Genomic DNA, 27,630 nt, shown 5'->3' with positions numbered 1-27,630 from the left:
CGGGAATTATTCCACCTTATAAAAAACACCAGTCTTTCTGCAAGTATATTACTATAGAATAACTAATAAGTCAATTAATTCTTTATTTACAAGTCACATATGCTATCTTCAAAAGAATCCCTTAGTTTTAAGTCTTCGAATACGGTGAGTATTGAAGAAGTAATAAATTCTAAATATTCTAAAACCTCTAACTTCTTCTAACTATATAATTTTAAACATGTATAATCATTCGGGCGTATGCTATTAACATACGTTTACGTTTAGTTACGTTACGTTTTTATATAGTTGCGATAGTCGAGGGTTCAAATCCTGCTGAGGCATGGTCGTAAATTTATGATTGTGATTGTCCTAGGCAAGAGTGCAAAATCCGATAAAGAAAATGATCCCACTCACGCCAGTAACCAGGCTGGGTAAGACCGGATGTCTTCTGGGATGATTTCTAAGTTGGTTACTCGCCAGTCGGTAGGCTTAATGCCGAGGACCATGGTTCAGAGCCCACGTTAAACTATAGGTCCAATCCAGATAAGCCTTTAGTTGATAAAAGGAGACTTTAAAATATGTATATAAAAAAGCAAATTATATAAATTCAGAAACTACAGAAAACAGTGAACAAAACGATTGGCTAGTATACATGAGCACTAAAATGAGTTATATTTATAGAGATATAGTTTGGTTCATCATAATGCGATTACAATTATCAATATTTTTAATTATAATTCAAAATAGTCAAAAACTTGCTTCAGTTCTTTCTTCTTCACTAACTAACTTAAAATAATATAGATTAAAAAATTTAACTGAGGTATTATAAACATTAATGCAAACAAAAGAAACAAAACAAAATTGATAATAAATTCGGTATATTTCAATATCAATGTTAAATAGTATACAAGAAGACATTAATGTATTTCCTTTACATTTGGTCTTTCACACTACCAATATGCTCTAAATATTCCTTGTATCTATAGATTCTTCTTTTGTAACTTGATTTTATTATCAACAACAGCAGCTAACTTTACAGACTCCAAACATGTATAATATTGTCTGCAATAATATCTAGGATCCATAATATTAAAATTGATGTATACAAATTTAATCTACCCTACTCTAGCAAATACTGTTAGAACTATAGTCCCTTCAGTAAAACAGTGAACTCACATCATCTGACATAACAATATTCTAATCTAAATAAAATAATGAAACAAAAATGTTATCAAATATAATTTATTTTAACATTATATTACATATTAGTTGGTAGGTTAGGCTTTTGTTTCATTATATTTACATTTAACTCTTTTTCACACCATCTGGAGGCCTAATACACCTAATTAACAGTTGTATATCCAGGTAATGTATTTTACTTTCATTAGAAAACATATTTAACTTTTACGTTTAATTCTTGTTTCCTTCGGTGCAGTATTTCCTTGTAAAGTCATTTTGATATCACTGTATTTCTACCTAGCTTGTTCCGTTACTACTTATATACATTTTCCTTGATAAAACTAGATGTAATCATTGCATTCTCTCTAATGCACTTGCCATTTATGCAAAACAGTTAGTATTTTTCTTTCCTCGTATATTTTCAACAAATGCTCATATATATTCCGAACAATTACACACATATCTATACACATAATTCTTCCACGCTCTACAATACGATCACCCTGGCTTGGTAATTGTCAGCATTTGTTAATTTCTTCTTCAATGTATCTGACCGAGTTCATCCAAACTGAAGGTGTTATTGTAGACAATATTTCTTTGTACGCATCCAGACAGTTCTTGCTTGAAAGTGAGCTTTGAAAATTACCCTATACTGGTAATTTTGTTAAAATTGTCACATCTAGAATATATTATAATTTATATTTATAAATCAATTTTTTATGTTATAGTATGTTTTCGAATGAATTGTGTTCCAGTAATATGTATAGTATACTAGCACATACTAACTTGGATTAATATAAATACTTATATTAACATACATAAAATCAATAAACTTCAGTTAGTGTTATTATTTTCTGAAATGTCAACAAATTTTCGCAGCTACATATAAGTGGACAGACAAGTGAAAAGATAACCATTGAATTAGTAAATAATACACATAACCAGATGTAGATCATCGTGTACATCATCGTAACTTCGATCATTATGCCCAGAATTGTTTATATAGAATATATTATGCTACATCTTGTTCATTTTCTGTAGTTTAAAAATATTTTTTGGTGCAATTGTTTCGATATTTATCATTTTAACATGGATAAACAAAAATAATCTAAAGTTATTTTTACAACGATACACAGTTTTATCAAGACATCAATATTGGATCCTATCAAAACTACGAGTGATTCTATTTAAATATTACTTCTTTTCTTGTTTCCAATGACACTTTTTTATAACCAGTTTTGTTCTCTGACTTTCTCTCTTCTGAGCTATAGCAATCTATTCTAGAGCAATAAGCCCCTGTGTTATCCAGCTTCCATCGAAGGGTCTAGCTCTCTATATAAAACTGTCGCTGAAACTGAGAATGATGTCACTTCTCTTTCTATTTTAAACGATCAATGCCGACAAGTTTGATAGTAGCCAGTAGTTTTAATCAATATTTAATATTTTTAGTCGCAAAATAATTTTCCGAACTGGCCCATGAATATTTAACTACCGACAAAAATGTCGATCCTTTGTGACAGTACCCTTATTGATGATAGTGACACTTTGTATGGAAAAACAAAACTGTAGTTTTTACTATTTTGTTATCCTATATTGTGTCACAATTAGAACCTTCCCTAAACTTCTACTAACATCTCAAAACCAAAATTAACCAAATCGGTTTTGTCGTTTTCGAGTTTTAGCGAGACTAACGAACACAAATTTTATAGTACATATTAATTACATATAATGCAAAAATCTGAAAATCATATGTTCTTACAAAAACTTAAGATATGTCCATTGTGCGAAACATTTTTGGTTTGACTATATTTATAATGTCTGTGGGTAGATTTATTAACGATCGTCATCTTTCTGGATCATAAAAATAAACAGATGTTCGGAAACTGTTCCGATAATATTTCCGAAATGAATCGAAAGTCATATATCTGTTCTGAATTTCTTTCCACCTCTTCCTGTTTCCTGTATTTTACTACCAACTCTAGTGGCAATATTTTTTATATTTTGCTTTGTTGGCATATTTTTCATCATTATCACCACAACCGTACCATATCGTTAATTTTTCGTATATCTTGACTTATATCGTATCTACATTTCATCTTTATTAATATATTTTTCTTCTTTTCTGTGTAATTGAGCCAGTTCCTTAATAAAATTGTTAATTATCAATCTACTTAAAGTTAATTTGATATATTAATAAAAAAAAATAATACAGGCACTGTATTCTACTTCTAAAGTTGAGAAAATTATATAATCTTAAATTTAATTATTATTTTACTTTTATTACTCTTTATTTATTATTTTATTACATTGGTTTATAACAGGTCAGTTGAAAAGTCCCCGGCAAGACACATAGATGGCGCTACTAGAATTAAATCCATATGTTTCTTAGTTAGCCCAAACCCTCAAAAGATGCGTGTATAAATTTAACAGCTGCTAACTTATATTATTGTGAAAACAATTAATAAAAAGGAATTTCGCATATTGATAAAATATTGCTTTTTGAAAGGGAAAAATACAGTTGAAGCAAAAACTTGACTTGATGTAGAGTTTCCGGACACTGCCCCAGGAAAATTAACCTTCAAGGATTGGTATGCTAAGTTTAGACGTCCTGAAATGAGCACCGAAAACGGTGAACGCAGTGGACGCCCAAAAGAGGTTGTTACCGATGAAAACTTTAAAATATCCACAAAATGGTTTTAAATGACCGTAAATTGAAATTGAATGATATAGCAGACACTCTAAAGATATCAACTGAACGTGTACATCATCATATTCACGAATATTTGGTTATGAGAAAGCTCTGTGCAAAGTGGGTGCCGCGCGAGGTCACTTTTGACCAAAAACAACGACGAGTGGATAATTCGAAGCAGTGTTTGAAGATGATCAAGCATATATGACAGTGGATGAACCCGCTGCAAAGCGTTGGAAAACGCAGCAGTCGGCTGGCAAGGTTATGGCGTCTGTATTTTGGGATGCGCATGGAATAATTTTCATTCACTACCTTGCAAAAGGAAGGACCATCAACAGCGACTATTACATAGCGTTATTGGACCGTTTGAAGGACGAAGTCGCCGAAAAACACCCGGTTTTTCAAGAAATAGAGAGTGCTCCTTCACCAAGACAATGCATCGTTTCACAAGTCAGTAAAAACGATGTCAAAAATCCATGAATTGGGCTTCGAATTGTTTCCTCATCCATCGTATTCTCCATATCTAGCCCCCAGCGACCATTTCATGTTCTCAAATCTCAAAAAATGCCCGCTGGGAAGAAATTTTCATCGAATGAAGAGGTGATCGCCAAAACTGAGGCCTATTTTGAAGCAAAGGACAAATCGTACTACAATAATGGTATCGAAAAGTTGGAGGGTCGCTATAATCAGTGTATCACCCTTGAAGGGGTACAATTTCTACCAGAAGGCTAAATGAAAAACAATTGTTAATCATTGTTCGGTTAAAATTAATGTTGTTCGCAACTAATCAGCAAAATGTTTGAATTGTGAAATGATGGCTTATTAGTTGGTCCACCAACTATGTTCTTGAACACTTTGTTCTATTAAAAATTGATATCCAGTTAATTTTTGGTAATAACTTCTTTCAAAATATAGCTTGATACTGTTTTTAAAGAATAATTTACAAGTAATACAACATATTTTAATAAATATGCTTACTAGAATCTTAATTTTGCATTAATTTATTACTCTTTGATTCACAAGCAAGACAAGTATACATGCTGTTTACATACAAGCTAAGGTTAATAGTATCATTTATATTGTTACTTTATATAAGTTTGTGTTGTTTGGTTCGCAGTCTTCAGGCACTGAAAAACGTTGTCCCCGCAATTTACTCTTGATGTACCGGAATAAAAAGTCATTTGGAGCCAAATCTGAGATATCCAGAAGATACCCCATCATCAATTCAACCTTTTCGCAAATCAAATACGTGATTATTTGAACCGATATTGTGACAGCTTGCATTAGCATGACAAGGAATGATCGTTTGTTGCCGCTGCTTTTTTCGCATATCACGAAATGCTTCTGGTGAATAAGTGATTGTATACTGTTCAGAATCAACCGTTCTACGGTGCCCTAGTGGTACGGTTGCCACATGTCCAGTTATTCCGAATAATCTGGTGATAATTTTCTTCGAAATGATGTGAGAACGAATCACTTATACACAGTGAATAGTTATTTTGTTTAGGGCTTATATGCATAGATCCAATATTTGTCACTTGTATAGATGTTAAACACAGCTATTGATGCAACGCGATTATATTTATTGACCATTTCTTTGCACCAGTTGACACGAGCCACTTTTGAGGCTTTTGTGAATACGAATGCCCAAGGATAACTCTGACAAAGTCACATGACAATCCTGCAATATCATATCCAGCACAGCATCAATGTCTTCTGACACAACAACTGATTTTGGATGACCTCCGTTTTACGTTCTACAATACCCAAAAAAGTGTTTTCATCGCCACAATTCAAAGTAAATTAATCGATCGAAACCATACTCATAAATAATAATCACACAAAAATGTTCACAAGTTAAATTTTTTCAGATATTCAATGTCATGAGACAAAATGTTTAAGTCACTGTAAACAACACTGTTAAGTTCTACTTAAATGACAAAACGTTCTGAAGAAGGTTATAGTCATAAAGTCCAAACTTTGTAAAGGCTTAAAATATAAATATTAACACTCGTAGTCACTTGATAGATGCGATAATATAAACAATACAGACTAGTAGTTTTTTAATATTCAATGGAAAATCTCGAAATATTAAAAACAACTCTAACGAGGTTTTTTGTGTTTGTTCAATTTTAATTGTAATTGTATCAATAAAGACATATAGCTGTGCAAAGACCCAACCAAAACCCTGTACCTTTATTCGATTTGACCTACTGAGGAGGAAGCAAAACAACGAAAAACCCACCCCTGACACAAAACAAGATTCACCTATATTTCTCCTGATTGAAACAAATGTCTTCGGCCTCTAAACGGATTAGCTTATATTTCACCCCGCCCCGAAAAACAACCTCGATAGCAATCTCGTTTAGTTATTGGATTTTTGTTTCTCGAATAAACACAGACCGCCGCCGCCATCGTCGTCTAACCTCGTGCAAAAGTGGAAATTTTCGGCCTCGAAATTTTTCGGCATTTCCCTGGAGAGGCTCGGGATTAATATGCCCGCGGCCTGGGATATACGTGCGGGTTTTGCCCCTGCCCCTCCCGAAAAAAAAAAGAGAAAATTTCGAATCAAATTTTAGACGATCGAACTCACTTTTATGATACAATTATGGAAATTTAAAGAAATGCAATAAGAGTTGAATAAGTTATTCGGATGTCACTCTTGATGGTACTCCGTAATTCAATAGGTTCACGGCGTACCATCTATTAGTCAATAGTGAATCAAAAAATTCGAAACCATTTTAATATTTCATATTTCTTAAGAACATAATCAGAAACAGTGGCTACTACATTCGCTAACAATGACCACCATGACTCTAAATCAATTTTTTTTAAATTAATTTATTACCTTGTTACTAGTCGTTGCCGACTAATCTACAATTTATCTTTAATATAACTTAAAACTAGGTATATATCTAGGAAGATCCATCGGCCCTATCTTAGTTTCTAGTGTAACAATATTTATGTATTAACACTGATGTTCTTCTATTAAATGCATCTCACTACACTACACTACACAAGATCAAATAGTTTGATTCCTTTGAGTCTGTGTCATGTTCTGATGTTATCCAAGAGTTGTATTACTTCGATATTGGCATGAGAATGAAGTCTGTCCTCATGCCTCCTTGCAATTTTCGTGATTTCTTGAATGACTCTCGGTATCTGAAGGTCTCGATGTAAGTAATCAGTCCTATAGTATGTATTAAATATATAATACTTCTATAATACTTCTCAGGACTTTGTTCTGGAAAACTTGTATTGTATTTATGAACTGAACATACCTTTTTGCCTTCATAGGCTTCAAAGCAATTGACTAAGAATTATTGTGAACCCAAGCTATGAGGCCCTGAAGTGAGTTCGTCTTCAGAAATAAAGTTTCTAGGATAAAATGGAATTTTATTCGTATGTTATCTTCAAACTGACAAAATAATTGAATTAAATTATTATTATAAACTTTTGTACCAACTGAATGCAAAAATTAATTGGTTAAAAACAACTTTTGGTTAAGAACCAGGTACTTTGGTCAAGAAATATTGCTTAGTAATGGTTTCCCAATTTCAGTCCTTGTCATAACTTTTTTATGAGAAAATATCATAAATTTTACTCAAGTAAAGACCAATATACTTCATACTTCATTAAGACTATGTAAAATAGAGTTTTGAAAAATATTGTAAATTCCATGTAGTCGCGTGGCAATTAAAAAAAACAAATAAGGTATGTGATTATCAAACGTAATGACCATTAACAAATATCTAAAGATCAGTACGTATTTGGTTAGTTATTACTATTTCTATGATTAGAATTTCAACTCATTCATATCCTTCAACTTCTGTTCTTCATGGAATCTCGCATGAATTAAAAATACAAAACACAAAATATTTTAACTTGTTTATTTGAAATATGAAATAAAAATACAGCATTCTATTCAAAAAGGAGAATTTCCTTTTATGAACGTTATTTTTAAATATACTATCAGACAAACCTTGCCTCTTGTTGGGGAATGAATAAAATCTGTCAAAGAAAACAATCTTTCAACAGGACCTGTTGATCCTGATGACCATAAACTTGTATTATGTTGTATGACCATATTTTTATACTTGAATAGCTTCCAAGGATGCTTTTTAGTTTCATCATTTAGGAAGCTGACTAACTCTAACTCTAACTCCACTTTTGATGCATGTGGCTGATCACTGCCCTTATTCGAAAATAAAATATTTCCATCTTTTACTAGTTATTCCAGAAATCATTTAATATTTCTTTTAATTTTCTTTTAAAGTATTTTAAAGATATTTGAGAAAATTTTAAGATTTTAAATTGTTTGTCTCTCATCTAAGCTATCTTTTAGTTGAATTGAAATCATATGTGTTAAATTTAATCTTACATTGTCATGCTTTTACTAAGGTGCTTTATACTGACTGAGATAAAAGTGGGCATCAGCTGGCATTATTTTTGTCTTAATAAACATATTAGTGATGTAAATTCATTGTCCTTTTCTGCACACAACTTACACATAAAATCTTCATTAAAAAGAATTTTTATTTTGAATTTGATCGATCATGAGCAAACGTCACAATTTTTATATATTATTACAATCTCTCTTGGTATTATCATACCTTTTTTCAGTTTCTTCTGTTTTATGGAAGAACTCTTATAGTACATAAATTATAGCTTCTATTATGTAATCCGTCTTGTGTCAGATATATTATAAAATTGTTAATGTTTTTGAAGCAAGGATTCAAGATATGTGTATTAGTAAACAAAATGTTTTACTATTCTAAGTTGTATTATACTATGATAGGCTTTAGCTAGATTGGCGATAATGAATTCTTATGTAAATGAACATTAGTCAAATTCTACACGTTTCTCTCCGAGATCATATTAAAAATAAATTTATTCGTTTAAGATGCGACAGTCAGATCAGAAAAATATATGGATCAATATCATCGAAAACGAAAACAGCTGCAGCCGTTCGCCAACTTTGGCACAATTTAGTGAAGAAGATTCTGCGGCTCCCACAGCAGCGTAGCTCTGTAATGTAAACACTCTCTCTGAGCATCAGCTATGGATTGATGATGATGAATCAGCAGTAAATTCGATTTCCTTTTCTCCGTAAAGCATTGTTGCTTACCGAAATATCTCAATTAAAAAACGCAGTGCTACTTTTGAGTTTTCAGTTCTAAGTCAGTATGTTGGTTATTTTTTAACTGCTGGAAATCATTTTTATCAACACTAAAGAGTATTACTGTGCCTGTAATAGCGCGATATTTCATTCTGTAAAAAAAGGAAAAAGCTAATGGGCGATCGTAAATACTACATATTTCTCCATATAAAACATTTTCAAAATACGGGTTACGAACACACACACAAACACATGGCCGGTCCGAAAAAAACCTCGGGTAGGGAAAAGCTTCCCCGATATGTGGAGTACGGAAAGAGGAAATGGAAAAATTTAACTGGCTGTAATAAATAGCGGCATAAAAATAACGGGCGTAAATTTAGCGAGATTTGCGGCATTACGGCACCCGCAAAAAAAATGCTAACATTACTTAAATAAGTATTTATATCTTGTTTTGCATATTCTTGCTTTAGTTATTAGCGTGGGGTTGGTACGAGGGCCTGCGAAAGCTTCCCTATATCATTTCCGAAGGCTTAGGCTCGCAACCGAATGGGCAAGACTTCAGTAAAACGAATTAAGCATGTTTTATTTCTATTTATAGCAGAGATATTTATGTGCGGATAACTATTATCTAGTTATTTTCATACCGGAATATTGTCTACTTATTACGGTCACTTTTACCACTTTGTTCAATGAAAAGTATTTTCCAATAATGATTTTTTTACATTAGTTAGACAAAAAGAAGAGTCGATCAGACTCTAATCTAATGCTCTAAGATACTTGACCTAAAAATAAAACGATTTGTTGTAACACGTACTATTTTAAAGTTCTGATAAATTAAAGTACACAGTATAAATTTAAATCATATTTATTTATTTATATTATTAATTTTATTTAAAAAATAGTAATATATATTTTCAAATAGATAATGAATCAAAATAGATCAAATTTAAGTGGTCATTAGAAAAAATTAGCCATATATTCTGAAAGAAAATGACGAAATATAAACTTTTCCTGTTGTAAACAGTAGAATCAATCCTATTTCATTACAAATCAGCAGTAATCTGCTAACATTTTAGCATTCCTTCTTCCTTGCATTCTGCATTCCATCCCCCTTTTTGTAACCAGTCATTCACTAAAAACTCAGCATTTTCAGCTTTAAGATTACATAAAAATCCATAAATTACTTCCTTTAAAGATAGCCATCCCGCTAACCCTTTTGCGGTAAGATTTTCATCGAATTCATAGTTTTTTATAAGTTTTCTTATTTGTGGGCTACCAAAAATACCTTCTTTTAATTGAGTAATGCTACAATTTAAGGAAAACAGTTTTCAAGTATAAAACTCTATCATTTTTATCCATGGCCTTGATAACATTTTTCATTAAAGCAAGTTGTAAGGATAGAAGATCACATTTTTTGTGGAATAAGAGTTCAGAATAAGAGAGTAAGTCAGTTCATTTTAGCCAATCGTTAACTTCATAGTTGTTTTTGGTGCCTCTAGTGTCCTACAAACAGAGAAAACAGAAATAGTCCTTGAAACCTCCTTGTAGTCCAAGAAATATAGCAACAACTATTAAATCAGCACAAACTTTCCAGTTGAATTCTTTGAATTTGATTAGTTATAAAATTATTTTCATGTTTTCATACATTTCTTTTAATACCACTGAATATGCAATTGATATGGAAGGATATCGCCTGCATTGTGGAGTAATATAGCATCTAAGCGTAAATAGTATTCACATTATTACTAAGGAACATTACGCGTTAGACAATAGACAATGTTTTTAACAAATAAATAAGGATTTAAAACACATAACCTTATTTATGATAGAAAAAGTGGGTCACATAGTGTTATCAGTCTATTATAAAACCCATTTGGACTTACAGGGTTCAAACATGCGGATGCATTAAAATTTCAAACCAACTAATAATCCGACTATGCCAAAACAAAGTTCTTTCATTAATTACCAATGCTTATCTACGTAACCAATGAAGAACTACACGAAGTTATCCATGATTTAGCCTTAAAAATTGAAATAAGTTTAGTAAATCACAACCCTCTGGAAATCACAAGATTGAAGCGGACTACATGAACTTGTATAGTGTATAAGTGTTTAATCTTAACTTTACCTTAAGTAGTCCAATTTAATTTTAACTTGGGAAATACATACTTATGTACTTATCCCAAACTCGTCCTGATTATATACTGATGCAAGTACAACAGATCAGTAGTAATAAATTAATTTTATAAATTAAGATTCTATTAATAAGAATTTTTAATGTAAGATATAAATTTAAGAAATTATGAGTTGTATAAGACGGCAACAAGATAAAAAAACAGCCGACTTGGTGGCGCAGTGGTAAAAGCGATAAGACGGTCCTCCTATTGTTGCGATAGCCGCGGTTTCGAATCCTGCTGGGGCATGGTCGTAAATGTATGTTTGTGATTGTCCTAGGCAAGAGAGTAAAATTCGACTAGGAAAATGATCCCAGTCACGCCAGTAACCAGGCTGGGTAAGGCCGGATGTCTTCCGAGATGATTTCTAAAATTGGTCACCCGCCAGTCGCTAGGCTTAATGCTGAGGACCTTGGTTCGGAGCCCACGTTAAACTGTCGGTCCCGTCCAGATAAACCCATAGTTCCTAAATGGAGGAGTATCTTTAGTCACAATACGCAATACTCAATTCCTTTTAAGACTGTGTAAAATCGTATTCGAATATGTTTTTATTACAATTTTACCAAATACAGCACTTTTTGTACACACAACTTAAAAAAATCTAGAGAGTTTCTACTAAATCTCAATCAGCCTTGCGAACTCATTATCAGAAATCGTTGGGAGGGTAATTCCCCTATGCCCTCTTTGAAGCTGGGAAAGTGAGAAATCATCCAAGACGAGCAGTTTGGCTTTAGAACCAAGCTGTCGACAATCCATCAAGCTATCATATGCGGCTAGGCAGACAAAGTAGACAACGTGTCGGCATGGTTTCTCGAACTTTGGCATAAGTCCAATGGCATCATGCTCCAATTTTCAAGTCATTAAAGTTATGTATTTCCAGTGATCTTGTAAACCAGGTATATTTATAAAATCCCCGTTTTATGAACATGGCGAGCCTTCTCTTTACACTCTCGGTCGTGCAAACGCATATATATGACGAAACCCTAAGAGCAACTAAATAATACTCAGATAGCTCAAATTTTGGAAGCTGCATATTATTAATCCACAAAAAAAACAAAGAGAAAGTTCTCATTAGATTGTTATGGTGAAATCATATCCAGGAAACCACTGTGAAGGTGTGCTTTATATCCACAGCACCGTTTCCTCCCGTTTGTAGATCAAGTAAACTACAAGTATCCTTTATAAATATCCTTGTATATCAGGCCAGAGTACGTTCCGTTCTTCTATGTGGTTCTCAAGTGTGGTCTCGTTTCCTCCAATGGACTAAGATTTAAAACATGCGAGTATTCCAAAATAAGATGTTGAAGATAATTCTAAAGTCCCAAGGTATGTCCGAAACAACCAAATACATCGAGAAACAGTGGTCCCTGAGCTAATTTCACAAAAGCCGAGAAGTTCATTAAAGGAACTTTCGCCACCAATAAGTCCATATAAATCAATTCCAACTTTACTACCGTAATGTCAAGCTGCACAATTTACTGTAACACTGTACGAGATCTTGAAAAAATTTTGTGAAAAATGTTTTGGTGTACTCCTTGTAGATTGTCTTCAGTAATAGTACAATTGCGTTTAAATACTGCAGTCTATCTATTTATTATTTTAATTAAAAAGTAAATTATATAATATATATATATATATATATATATATATATATATATATATATATATATATATATATATATATATATATACATGTATAGAAAATATATAATTAGACTTTTTTTGATACTTTTCGTGGTTCTCTGGAATGAAATCCAGCAAAGTGAAAGGGAGAGAAATTAATCAATGATCTACTGATTTGAAGGCAGCTCATCATACACCATATATTTTTAATCTTAAATGGTGTCCTAATAATATTAAACAAATTGAGTTTACATAAGATAAGAAATGCTTTTCCTGTAATCCTATTTTACCGAAAATTGAATCACATTCATAAAGAAAACAAAATAATCACACCCTAATTGCATCAATAAACGTTCGCCTTTCGTCAATCCGCTCACGTTTGTTTCTTTTTTCGCTCATTTGTATTCCTCACGGCTCGTAATTTCCAGTCAAGATCTGTGCTTTCCCCAGCTGGAAAAACAACGTCTTGCGCGAAAAAGGTCCCACCGTTCCTCGCCAACTGCCGCCGATGAAAGGCACACGTGTTGAGTTCTTGACGACTTTTACACGTTCACGAAGAACTTCGCTGAGATGTGTTATCACATAGGGATCAAAGAATATCTGTCATTTAGTTGATTTTTTATGCATTATGATACATTTTCAATTTGATTAATTGCCGATTTACAGGCATCAAATTCTTAATTTTTAATTAAGTCTTAGTGTTAAATATAAAGGGAATGAATAAAAGTAATACAAACATCTAACATATAGTCCATTCAAAGTTTATTTGTATATACGTCATCAAAATTTGTGACGTCAAAACGCCGGAATGTTGCCGCATCAACTTTGAGTTTTTATTCAATTTGGCCATGACATACAAAAAATTCTAATCTAAATAAAATAATTGAACAAATTTTTTTTCAAATATAATTTATTTTAACATTATAGTACATCTCTCCTCTCTCTATTATAGTACATATATAGTCTATTTCTCCATGGTATTTACCCTTGGACTTAGGAAAGCACTAATTCTGCACCAGAAATAAAAATATTTCATTTATATTCCTGTTTCCAGCATGAAGTATTTCTTCATGACATATAGTTATGTCTGCAATTAATTATTAATAAATGTTATTATTAACAAACAAACCTAATCGATAGTTATTCCCATGTTTACCTTTTTCCAACAACTTTTGTTGCCTTTACGCTATATTTATTATCATCTTGCTATGAATGACCCAATGTACCATTCTGAAATATCCTTGTCTCATCTAAATATACAAATTGATATAATAATTCTTCCTTGATTTTGATGTATGTTTTTAAGAACTGTATTCTTTTAAAAGCAATGTCTGGAATTTCCATTAAACCCCTTCGTTGGTTATCTTTACATCATTGAAATCATATATTACTCAACAGTGTATGAAGGGATGTTCAACATCGATCAAATAGCTGCATATCTTTCAGCTTTTTATGGACATGTTATTTTTAATTTTGTCTGCCCCTGTGTGTACTATTACCTAGGGATATATCTATTGATATATCCAAATTTTCTGCAAAAAAATATCGATATTTTTGGCCGATATTTTTTTAATATAATATAATATAATTTTTAAATAAACATATACAATTGGTAATTAATTATTAAGATTTCAATCACTTTAAAATATTTAGAAATAGTATATATTTTTGTAGACTAATATTTCACTATTTTTATTTTTTCTTAAAAATATCGATATATTTTATACTTTTTGCAAAAAATATATCGATATTTTTTAAAATATCGGTATATCGAAATATCGATTTTTTCAGTGGCTTACGTTATTAGATTTCTTGACGCATCATGGAAATAAAATTCCATTATCTACAAGAAAAAGAAGACAGTTGAGGTTAAATCATGCAGCAGCTCTAACTTGTAATTACTATAAGTCCTAAATTTGGCAGCTGTAGCTTTACCCATAAAATGACATAAAATAAAACATTATTAACTACTCATGTTCTTAATCAATCTGCCTCTTATACTCAGTTTTTATATAGTTTTTAATATATAATAAATCGTACAAAATATTTCAATATGATTTTTCTTTTTCAGCGAATAGGCAGAGTACACAGAACGACATATTATTGTATCTCAGCATCGCCTTCTTCGTGTTTATATTATGTTTCCTTTCATTATTCTTTGTTCGGATGTGCAGAAAGAAAAGACAGCATCAAAGCCTGTATAACATGACCGCCAGCGGTAAGTACTAATTATCCTTTATGAGACACTGGAAGAGATAACGTTCAAAAGCAGAAGGAACCCATAAAAACTCATCATTATCTAAAACAACTAATGCTTCAACATTTGATAAACTGCATAGGGTTCGCGATATAAAGAAAACAAGCAGGATTTCATGTAAATATTATTACATTACTTCACATTATTTTAGATCTAGATTCGGCTATACTTGGCATTCTTCAAGAAAATTTAAGCTACTTTTAATAGTGCACTGGTAGTTATACGAAAAACCTCTAGTAATATCATCAATATAGAACTCAATTAACTAAAACTTCTGTCTAAATTTGTATTCAACTGTTGATGGAACAATGAACTGATATACTAATTCATATACTGAGCATTCTTCATAGTATAGATATTTTATATTTAAATTATTATTCTAAAATGTCTTATATTAAGACTTTCATTGAGAAAAATTGAGAAATCTATAACAATAAATATATTTTCTATCATTTTGTATAACATTTTCTGACAACATGGCAATACCGTGTCAAAACTTTTGCAACGGTAGGTTTTCACGCAAGAGTGTGTGAGTTTATGTCTATTACACGCTATTGCTGATCTGTTTTCAACAATATATCGTTTAATTTATTCAATTGGCGTCGACAAGCATCTACAGTAAAAGCTTAGTTCAATTTTACAAGCTGTTAATACGCTGCTAAACATTGCTGGACGCACCATATGCACAGCAAACTGTATAGCCATGTATATTCGGCATTAATGTCTATGTTGATGACACTGCTGGACTAATCCATAACTTTTTACAATTGGAATTGTCGGAGCAGATCCATCATCATCCTATTTTCATCATCAGTCACAATTTATTGCATGATAAACAATCAAAAAAAGCAATATTCGAAATAGCATCTTCAGTTTACTTCGTAAGGTAGCCATTTTTCAATATTTTCAATTTATCCCAACGCAGATAAACGTCTGGGAACAGTTGAAGTTGAAGTTGAACAACGAAAGCTGTTAAGCTGTCTAAATATTCTTTTAGGGTTTACTTTAAGTTTTAGTCCATTAAGTCCTGTAATTCATTGTAGGTCAAAACCACCGCATTTAATAGGTAGGTTTTAACAAAAACTTGCAAATACATGAAAGAACCTAATCCATATAGTTACTTCAAAAAGATGTGATAACTCATAATAGAGTTATTGGAAATAGCTGAAACTGTTACTGTTGAACACTACTGTGGAAAATTAAGTCGCGAGTTTAAAACGAACTCCAAAGAAAGAAAGATCAAAATGACAAAAAAGATAACACACATAGCATTGTGATCATACTCAGACCTTCAACTTATCAGTTTTCAGTGATACAATTAACTGAAGAAGCTAATTTCTATAAGAAAGAAAATAACAATGTATTTTTCTATTTTTGAGTACGAGTTTTGTTAAAATACATAATAAACCAAAAATATGCCGGAGAAATACTTTCAAGAACTGGTTTCGAAACGCGGCTTCCGTCCATTATATGCTACATTTCTGCATATAAGTTTTTTGTCATAGCAATTATCAGCGAGCACGATACTGGAACGAAATTATCAACGCTGGATCTAGTTTACGAGCTGAATTTGCATTCTACAGCTGCTACGCCGAATTATTCCGCCAATAAATAATCAAGGAACCATGTACAGTGATTTAATAACTCCATCTTGTTTTACATAAATTTGACACGAATATCTAAACGGCTTTCGCATGGCGGATATAAACTATAACGATCGAAAATTAATAGCAATCGCGAGATATAAATATAAAGTATAGAGAACTGAACAGGGTTTACCATATGATTGGCTCGTTCTGCGCATGTGCACTTCTACATTCTAAATCAAATTGTGTTTATTTTTTGCTAATTCTATAGTTATGTTATTGTATTCACGATTGTAATACCTTGTATATTGTGAAGATAGTGACCATTATAATGTTTTGTTGAATATTTATATTTCATTTACCGAGAAATAAAAGTATTTCTTACAAATCAGAAGAATGTTTATACTCAAAATACGCTCAAGATGGTTTTATAATCATGTATTGTTACTCAATGGCAGTATACATTAAATTATGAAAGAAAAAGCTGTTCAAGGAAGGCGATCCTGATAGTGTTAGGCAATTATCGGGGGATACGTTACTCCTCAGTCATCTTCGGATTTGACGCATGCGTATATTAAACTCCATATTAATTAGTTCATAGTATCACTATACACCACTGTTCTTACATCTTAGCAATATACTATCTAATTTCTTCTTCTCTGAATTTCACATTCTTCGACTTTCACTCTCAACAAATTCTAACTACATCTTACCTATAAAATAAAACTTAAATCATTACTAAAATATATTATGTTTAAAATAAGTGCCTAATTATTATCAGTTACTCCAATTTTTGCTACTATTCTTGATGGACAAAACTCATTAATAACTTGACTACTTCCAACACTCAATCATTTTCTTCTCTGTTCTTGTGATCATTAACTTTTGGTATATGTTGATACCTATTCGATGTCGTTGAAAATAATATGTTATAAATTTGGCAGCTAACATGCCCACTATAAATAAAATTGACGCTGTTTGGATTTTATAACATTTAAAAATATAACATTACATTCTGCACTTACCCTCGTTCTTCCATATTTTAAAACCAATGTATGTTAGATCACCAAGAATAAAATATTAATGTAACACAAAATCTAAATATCCTAGCTTTTTTTGTTGTTTTGACTTTATCGACTGTACCGTTCGACTCGAAACACAAAACACAGAGGAATTCTCAATATTTTGTGACTCGAAAAGAATGTACCGCCATTAGAAAGGGAAGGCCATATGGTTTATTCTTTTCCATGGTTTATTCTATGCAGGATAGTGGGCATGCGCCAAAACCGGAGATGACTGAAGAATAACGTATCCTAATAATCGGCGATTATTGAAGTGCATTTACAACAACTTTACGAAAATATGGTGAATACAGCCAATTTGTCAAACAATGGAACTAGATTTATTAAATAATGTTTGTGTTCGACGATATAAAAAACAAAATGAACAATATGACGGAGAAAAATGACATTACTATGAGAAAAGGAAAGTGAAATTTGTTGTGTATCTAAATGACGAGTGTAGAATCTATAGAGTCAAGTGAAAATTGGTGCAGAAGTCTGAATGTCAAATCAGAATAATGAATAGAAGTAATGTTTAGTGACGGAGATGAATTGGAATATTAAGACAAAAGTATACCGGATTTATTGATGTGAATGTATGATAGTTCAAGGAATAATGGGGAAAATTTGATTACTACGACGACCATGTTGATATCCTGAGTCCATGAAGATATTGGCAAAGATCACAAGGCTTTTTATATACACAAATTACATTTACAAATAACAACCGAGACCGATAGTGTCTGCTTGTTGTTTAAGCCGAGATGTGTGACTTTGGTTACTGAGGTTTTGGAAACTTGGAGAGCAATGATTGAGACCGATACTGTCTAGTTGTTGCACAAGTTAATATATGGAAAATCTTAATACACACAATACCTGCTGTAAAATCACAAGGCGTTGGAACGTGGAGAATAACAGCCGAAACTGCTTGTTATATGAGTCAAGAGGCAATGATTATTGTTATTGGAGTCTGATTGAAGAATGAAAGTTATGAAATGAACTGGGTGACATTTCTATTCGTTTAAGATGTGAAGATGTTAAAATGTCGATATTACTGTTGATGCTCAACCTGTACCGACTACCTAGTTTTATATTTTACGAATAGCGAAAGAAATAAAGAAGAAATAGAAGAAAAGCGATACTTTCCACAGGGGAAGTCGATTTCATCGTTCGTGTTGATCCTTCAAAAAAATGCGTAATTAATCAGAGATTTATTGCATTATGGTTTCTATTCTATTCTATGAAATAATAAGAAAGTCTAATTTCTGATCTAAAAAAGTCTGTTAAAGTTGACATATAATGAATACACAATTTTAAGAAATAATTTGGGAAATTCCTGACAAAAACAGTGCATGTTCGTCTTGGTTGATCAAAATGAATAAGTTAAACGTGTTTGAATAGTACTTTAAAGTGTTCCGGGAACTTTGAGAAGTTGTAACAGCAAGAGAATGTATAGTGAACGGTTGTTACAAGTAGTAAAGCTGGAAAAAGACGACAAAGCAGAAGTTCGGTGTTTCCGTTGAAAATGTTTGTATCTTTACTTAGAAATAAAAGTATTTCTTATATAGAATACAAGTACAACAGGGCAGTAGTAATAAATTAATTTGATAGTACTAAAAATATCTACTATCTTACTATATTATTACTTTTTATTACTTATTGCTTTAATATATTACTAAACTGATCAATTATATATTACATCTTGTTAACTTCCATGAAGTTTTAGAATAACAAGTATATAGAAAAACATATTCGAAACGAAACTACGTCAGTTCTATGTCTAAAAGTTTCAGCGGGAAATTTGAAAAAGTTACATCCAATAATTTTAACAATTAATAGCAATGGAAAATGTTTCATTACCATATTACCATTTAATTTTAAATGAGAATACAATTAGTTTCTGTTTTCATCACAATAAATATAAAGCTATATAAACAAGATACCCCATTGAACAATAATGAATAATTTTTCATATGCATGTAATGGGGATGCCGCAAAAATATTGATACATCGCTACAAATGAAACGTTTGCTTATTATAATTACTTCTTGGTCTGTTGTTGTCCGCCAGATGTTGAAGGCACAAACTAAACAGTCTCAAGAGAATTTTCTAACTCCGACATTGGTGAAGAATATTGATTCAATTTCGCTTGGTCAAGGTAAAGGATCTGTGTTTTGAATCCATTTGGTCATAATGAAAGACTTAGTATATAAACCACAAGTAGGAATAGCTTTGTTAAGCACTGATCTTCCAGATTAGGATCCATAATTTTTCAGTTCAAAATAAACAAGTAAACTTCTCTTAATTCCGTAAATAATAATTTGTAAATATATTAATAATGTATAAAAAATTATATTAAATAACTAAAATCGGTAATTATAAAAATTACCCTTTAAGGTTTTAGAAAACAAATTCAATTGCCAAAATGTCTAATCAGCTAGTTGTACTAAAGAAGAAACAAACAGAAAGAACATTTTTTATACTACACTAATGAAGTAATTTATAGAATGTAATCTTAAGTAACTAAAATTGGTCAATACGAAAAATTGTCTTCAAATGTTACTAAATATAAAAACAAATTATATCGCCAATAATGTCCAGTTAGTCGCTTAGATATTTCTCCTAATTGTTACAAAAATTTTCGATATTTTTTCTTAAAATATATAAAATTTTTTCGGCGGCCCACATCATTATTTTATACTTCTGATAGCTTAACAGTGAATCCAAAAATATTTAACGTGGTACTACCCCCCTAGCTTTTGAACGTTATCGAAAAGTTATGAAATTGACAACTTATCGAACAGAACGACAACAACAACAACATGCTTTCATCGCCTTTCCAGACTACCATCCAGAATTTTTTCCCGAACAGGACAAGAAATCCCTGAGCTTGCAGCCGGATCTCACCCAGACAGTGCCCGCATGCTACGAGTACCCGTACACAACCCCGGCAGCTTCCGTCACCAGATCGGTGTCGGAACATCATTATGACGTGCCCCATCTAGCTTCTGCGTCCGATATTCAGATGTCGCCAGCAACCAGTTCGACACTAGAGTCATCTAGCGGCAAGAGAAGTCAGATGAGTGGTTGTACAAACAATTGTAAGTACTGAACTGAAACTATACGAACAATCGACCTAAATGGCTCATGATTGGTTTAAAGTGAACATGCGCGTTTCGTTGATATTGATTCGAAAATATTTTATACAGTATTTAAAATTTCGGTTCAATCAATGAAACTGCATTTTAGTGAATTAATGAATCCCCACCATAAAACAATATAATCACAACATAATCTTATATAACATAATATTTTGAATTATAACATTCATTCATCAAATTCATTGTTTTACTATTTTTGGCCATTATCGGCCATTTATTTAATTAAAAAGTATAAATCAGAAATGAACAGAGTTAAACTCTTATACTGATTGGGATCTATTTCACACATTTATACCTTCATCCCAAGATCCTTGGTATAGCCGTCCTCCTTGCTAGTCACTCGTATTACCCAAGTTTCTTAGGAAAAAAACAAGATATAAATGCATAAGCTGTACATTCGAGCTGCAATCTTGTGGTAATTTTACAAGAAACTGTCGATTATGTGCTTGTAATTGGGTGATTTGTGGTTACCGAGAAAGATGTGAGCAGCACTTTGACACGATGCCCATGCTGCTACTTCATCAGGCGTTAAACATCTTGTAGACTTTACTTCAGCCACCTATTCCTTCATCGATTATTCCACAACGAAATCACTTTCATTGCTCACCAGTGATGTAGACAAAGTTCTTACGACATTTTTTACACTTGCATCTGGATAAATTGGCAATGGATGGCGAGGTTTCGACACTGATAATATGTCAGGATATTTATACTGTATTATTTTTTGTTCTGTCCATAACTTTGATACAGAAAATAAAAGTTTACATTATCACCAAGTGATCACTTATACAGCTTTGTCCTGCATGCATCTCAAAACCATAATTTATCATGATTTTTCCATTTTTACCAGGCATATAACATCTACAAACATAACAAAAATACCTTGAATCGACTTTATAACATTGTCTCTGCATTTTCACACGTTCCAAAGAACAATCGCAGCGCAAAAGCAAGCTCGAAATGATATTTAATTCAAGTGCAGTGCTGCCATCATGGACGAACTGAAAAACTAGAACGAATTCTGACGAACGAATTGAAGATCAGGGCATCAAATAACATTAAGAATCGTCCTCATCTGCTCGGGTCCAAAAAACTTTAATAAATCTTTTTGTGTGTTGACAATACTGCCTCCGTATAAATAATGCAACGCGTATGTATTGCCCTATTTACATACCAAGTTTTATAGGTTATATTTCAGTATATTGTTTTGTTTTGTAACACAAAGAGAGCACATACTAATTAATTACTCTTAAATACGAGTATGATATTAAATATAAATATTTGTAAAGTTGCTTAAGTAACAGATCAATTGAAAAGTCCCCGATCTGACACATAGTTAGCCCTAACTCTCAAAAGATCCCTGTATAATTTTTGATTGTAAGATTTGACAGCTATCGGTTCATTAGTTTTTTAATTATAGCATTTTGAGTGAAGCAACTTTTGTTATTGTGAAAAAAAATGGATAAAAAGGAATTTCGCATGTTGATATAATATTGCTTTTTGAATGGAATAATTTTCATTGACTACCTTGAAAAAAGAAGGACCATCAACAGCGACTATTACATAGCGTTATTAAACCGTTTGAAGAACAAAGTCGCCGAAAAGCGGCCGCATTTGAAGAAAAAGAAAGTGCTACTTCACCAAGACAATTCACCGCATCACAAGTCAGTGAAAACGATGGCAAAAATCCATGAAATGGCTTAGAATTGCTTCCTCACCCACCGTATTCTCCAGATCTGGCTCGCAGCGACTATTTCCTGTTGTCACATCTCAAAAGAATGCTCGATGGGAAGAAATTTTCGTCGAATGAAGAGGTGATCGTCGAAACTAGGGCCTATTTTGAAGCAAAGGACAAATCGTGCTCGATCAATCGTTGCTATAATCAGTGTATCACCCTTGAAGGGAATTATGTTCAATAGAAAAAACTAATTTTGCCAAAAAAATGTGTTTTACTATGGTAGGCCGGGGACTTTTCTTTGACCTGTTAATTTAAAAGTTTTAAGTCTTTTGAATGTATTATATGTTATTATATGACTTGTATATATTTATATACAAAATATATTCTTCATTTTATTCACTATATTGTAAATAAAACTACTTAAAATGCTTTGAAAATTAATTGTAATTGGCTCATATTAAGTTGAAGTAGCCAATATAATGCCAATATTTGTTTGGCCATTTGCAAATAGTAAAAATTAATCATACATAAGCATAACAATTTAAAAATATTAACGTTGTTATAATTTTCAAGTCATTTGTATGTTGATCCCATCTCAGAGTATAGTGTCTAAGATAATAAACATGTAACCTTTTAAAATCAAACAATATTTTCCTTCTCCTTTTATTCTAGCTAAAAAGAGATACAATGCTGTCTGATACGTTTGAGCATATGTCCGATCAACTCTGCTTCGCCTGGTTGTCAAACGTTTGCAAAATTCTTGCAACAAATTAGTGACAATAATTTGAAGTTATAAACCGACAACCTTGTTTAGATTAGAATTTTGTTATATGTCAAAGCCAAAGTGAACTAAAACTCAACGTTGAAGCGGCAACATTGCGACGTCTTGACATAATAAATTTAGATGACGTAAGTTCACTGTTGTATTGAACGAATTTTATATGTTTTTTTTATATTTTATCTATTGGTAAGTTATTTTATTTAGAATATATGACAATTCTATTACTTTAAAAAGTTAAGTTGTAACTACAAAAAAAATGAATAATTTCTGGGCTAGAATACCCTTTTAACTAAAAAGAGAATATGTCGTTGAGAGCATCATGGGACCGTTGACTGGAATGTTAGTTTCTAACGAATTTTAACAAAATGCGCATCCTCACTTTAAACCAAGCCATATAGGTCGAATTGTCGTATTATCTCTTATACTGAAATCCAAATAACAGCCAGTCATTTAATATCATTTTTTTACAGCTGATTCCACTTATGATGTCGCCACCGAACAAGTCACCCTCCCATTTTCCGCTCTGCCCGCTGCTTATGCTGTCACACCCACAACAAGCGGAAACTACACCAGCGCCGGCGTCGCTCATTCCGGAGCTTTCCTCAACCTAGCGGAATCCGGTGTCAATTTATTGGTGCCCGAGGGTTCGGTGTCCCGAAGCAGGAAACAGGAAATCTTCCTCTCCATACTCAACGAGGACTGTTTCAGGCCCAAACTGGCAGAACACCTCACCCAACTCAGTCCTGTTGTCTCTTGCGGGCCGAACGTGTCCCTCAACAAAGCCGTCATCCTAAAGGTACCCCATTGCGCCGAGCTGTCCAGAAACAACTGGTCGATTTCGGTGCTGCAAAGCGACTGCAGTGACTCTCAGTGGCAAAACGCCGTCACCCTCGGCCAGGAGACTATCAACACCAACGTATTTTGCCAGCTGGATAACGATTCGGCTTATTTGGTTACCGAATGCCTGTCCAGGTTCGTCTTGGTGGGCAGGTCAGTTAACGGAAACGCGATCAAAAGACTGAAACTGGCCGTTTTTGCGCCTAAACTGTGTTTCCAAACGACAGTCGATTACTGCGTCAGGGTATACATATTAGAGGACACCGACAGCTCGATGGAGACAGTGTTCGGCCAGGAGAAACGTCTTGGCGGTTACCTATTGGACGAACCGCGTTCTATAACCTTCCAGGATGGCGGTAACGCACTGTGCTTGAACCTAGAATCCATCAGTGAGGGTTGGCAGGCCAAGCCAGGTTCCGGTTATCAAGAAATACCGTTCGCCCACGTATGGCAAGCAAATAGTAATAGTTTACACTGTAGCTTTACGTTAGAATCATACGAAGTTAGTAGGAACCTTAACTTTAAACTGAGAGTGAATCAGAAAGGCTTCGACCACCAGCAAATATTCGACATCGTCTGCAAAGACGATGCTACCGATATAAAAACCTCCTCATCAGCGAAATACAGCAACGAATTAGTGCCAAAAATTTCGATCCATAACGAGACCACCCGATCGAACGACTCAAAGAAATCCTCAGACTACAAAAGTGCCAAAACACTGACCTTCGATGATGGAACGCCAAAAATCGCCAAAAACCTGATAGTCACCGACCGAGGTGTGTCCACCTGCGACGATTTCACCTTCAGGTTGACGAAACAGATCAAGAAACAGCTTTGTCATTGTCTGGATCCCCCCACACAGAGGGGAAACGATTGGAGAATGTTGGCGCACGCTTTGAATGTAGATAGATATATAAATTTCTTCGCCACTAAGCCTTCTCCCACGGACTGCATCCTCGACTTGTGGGAATCCAGAAACAGAACCAGCAACGCCTTAACTGAACTGAAGCAGATCTTGAGCGATATGGAACGATATGACGCTGTAAATATTTTAGAAAATTGTTTGGGGCCCAATTGGTTATAATTTGACTGTTTATTTAATATGTATATGAGTTTACAGCCATAGAAATTAGATGGTTCCAGAATTTGAGTACCTAGTTTGTGCAGAAACACACATGTAAATATTACTGTAACATAATACGAGTCAATAGTACTTACCTTATGACTCTTGGTATTTTATGAGTTTCCTATTAGTGAGTTTCTTTTATAATCTCATTTGGTTTAGGATAACTAGATAGATAGATCACACTCAAAATCTGGAACAATAGATAATTTAGCAAGAAAAAATTATATCACATAATATTCCTTCATAATATAACATAAAAAGCCAAATATTATATAACTTATGGCCAGTCAAGTCAATGCTAACTAGATATTTTCTTAATAAAACAAAAATATCACTGTACTTGCTAAATTATCCACCATTACCATTTAATTCAAATAGAAAATAAAATGAATTTCACTCAAATGATCTAATTTACTTAAAATATTATTCTAGTTATTCATGATAAGTTGTTGATAAAAATTAATGTTGATGTCTTTCTGACAAAAAGAGGATATGATTTTCGTGCAATTATTTGAAAAGAAAAAAACGCTGAAGGCTTTTAATTATATTTTCAAAAGATTTACTTAAAACGTATATTTATTCATACACTTGTTAATAGGCACTGTAACTATTCGTGTACTGTAAAAGCTGTATGAATGGATGGTTAAAAATATTTATATATACAAGGTAGAATTTTATACAGAAAATCAAAAGTAGTTTTCTATAGATATTTTAGAGATGTTTTGTACAAAGAAACCGTAATCCTAGGAATTAGAAAGGCAATTTATCGTTGATATGTAATGAGGATGATATTTAAATTTAGATATAAAACGCAATGTACATATATGATCAATATATTATATTATTAACATTTTTATGAAATATTTTTATTTAACCCTTTTATAAGTTTTTGCTCTTATAAATATTTTCCATTTATTTTACCATTATCCTAATGAAAGTTTAATTAAAGAATACTAATATTTAAAATTACTCCCATTTCTAACACTCTGTTCTTTTTAAAAACGGTAACTGTAATGTTATAGACAACTTTTATATAAAGAAATCTAACTTTACGATACAGTGACATCTATAAAGTAAGCTTAAAAACTCAACATGTAAACAATCTTAACCACAATATTTTATGCTCCTAACCTCACTTTATTACAAAAATAAAACGTGAAATATTTTCGTTACGTTCAATTCTTTAAGATGCCTAAAGTTAAAGCAGAAAAAAAGAGTAGAATACACAATGAAATATCAAAACAAGGTATCGTAAAATGTCATCTATTTTGAATGTAAATTCTTATAGTATTATTTATAGGTATTATGTTCAACAAGGATTTTGGACAACATATCCTGAAAAATCCTATGGTTATTACGGCAATGGTAGAAAAAGCCGCTTTAAGACCCACTGATACGGTTCTCGAAATCGGTCCCGGTACTGGTAACATGACAGTTAAATTATTGGAGCAAGTGAAGAAAGTGGTTGCTTGTGAAATTGATACTCGACTAGTTGCTGAGCTACAAAAACGAGTGCAAGGCACTCATTTACAATCTAAACTTCAAATTGTAGTTGGAGATGTTTTAAAATCAGAGTTACCCTTTTTTAATGCCTGTGTTGCTAATGTTCCTTACCAAATTTCATCACCTTTAGTGTTTAAGTTACTTTTACATAGGCCATTTTTTCGATGTGCCGTACTGATGTTTCAAAGAGAATTTGCACAAAGATTAGTGGCTAAACCAGGTGATAAATTATATTGTAGGTTATCTGTTAATACACAACTTCTAGCTAGGGTTGATATGTTAATGAAAGTAAATTTGATTAGATACAGGTTGGACAAGAGAATTTACTGTTTTATTTTAGGTGGGTAAAAATAATTTCAGGCCACCCCCTAAAGTAGAATCATCTGTTGTAAGAATAGAACCAAAAAATCCTCCTCCACCAATTTCATATACAGAATGGGATGGACTGACCAGGATTGCTTTTACTAGGAAAAATAAAACATTAGGAAGTGCATTTAAACAAAGTTCAGTACTTGCAACATTGGACAAAAATTATAAGTTGCATTGTAGCTTACATAACAAGGTATGTAACATTAAATATTTGCCTTTATATGTGATATTATACAATATACATATTTCTTATAGGAAGTACCAGCAAACTATTGTATAAAAACCAAAATTGAAGAAATACTGACAAATTCACAATCATTAGAAAAAAGGGCTAGAACAATGGATTTAGATGATTTCATGGTGTATGTACTTTTAATATTTACTTACAAAAAATAGTGTAATTTAATTTTACCATTTCAGATTACTTCATGCGTTCAACGCCGAAGGGATTCACTTCTCTTAATTTTTTTTATAAATAGACTTAATATATTAAATGTATATAAAAATA

At 32.4% G+C, this 27,630-nt stretch overlaps 2 protein-coding genes across 5 annotated transcripts in view; both read left to right on the top strand.

Annotated features, from left to right (window-relative positions):
- unc-5 (netrin receptor unc-5) overlaps positions 1-26,102 on the top strand; it is a 520,122-nt gene extending 494,020 nt beyond the window's left edge. For all 4 annotated transcript variants that reach the window (XM_076413586.1, XM_076413583.1, XM_076413584.1 and 1 more), the window contains 3 exons: positions 14,835-14,981; positions 20,511-20,768; positions 23,758-26,102. In XM_076413586.1, coding sequence (XP_076269701.1) covers positions 14,835-14,981; positions 20,511-20,768; positions 23,758-25,208 — 1,856 coding nt within the window. In that variant the 3' untranslated portion in view covers positions 25,209-26,102. The remainder of the gene's footprint in view (positions 1-14,834; positions 14,982-20,510; positions 20,769-23,757) is intronic.
- Positions 26,103-26,365: 263 nt separating this feature from the next.
- LOC143201925 (putative dimethyladenosine transferase) lies at positions 26,366-27,630 on the top strand. The gene is made up of 5 exons (XM_076413127.1): positions 26,366-26,496; positions 26,551-27,041; positions 27,094-27,315; positions 27,378-27,484; positions 27,543-27,630. The coding sequence occupies exons 1-5, from the start codon at positions 26,439-26,441 to the stop codon at positions 27,583-27,585; spliced, it is 921 nt and encodes a 306-aa protein (XP_076269242.1). The 5' UTR covers positions 26,366-26,438; the 3' UTR covers positions 27,586-27,630.

This window comes from Rhynchophorus ferrugineus, unplaced genomic scaffold, assembly GCF_030347505.1.
Source record: "Rhynchophorus ferrugineus isolate W39M unplaced genomic scaffold, kcgeb_rfMv2 rfM9, whole genome shotgun sequence".
Lineage (NCBI taxonomy): Eukaryota > Metazoa > Arthropoda > Insecta > Coleoptera > Curculionidae > Rhynchophorus > Rhynchophorus ferrugineus.
This window is presented reverse-complemented; position numbering and strand designations above follow the sequence as displayed.

Bases quoted from the DNA above. Each gene is read 5' to 3' on its own strand.
- LOC143201925 (XM_076413127.1), top strand. From the start codon at position 26,439: ATGCCTAAAGTTAAAGCAGAAAAAAAGAGTAGAATACACAATGAAATA. The intron at 27,316-27,377 runs GTATGTAACATT...TATTTCTTATAG, and splicing joins ATTGTAGCTTACATAACAAG to GAAGTACCAGCAAACTATTG. The intron at 27,485-27,542 runs GTATGTACTTTT...TTACCATTTCAG, and splicing joins GATTTAGATGATTTCATGGT to ATTACTTCATGCGTTCAACG.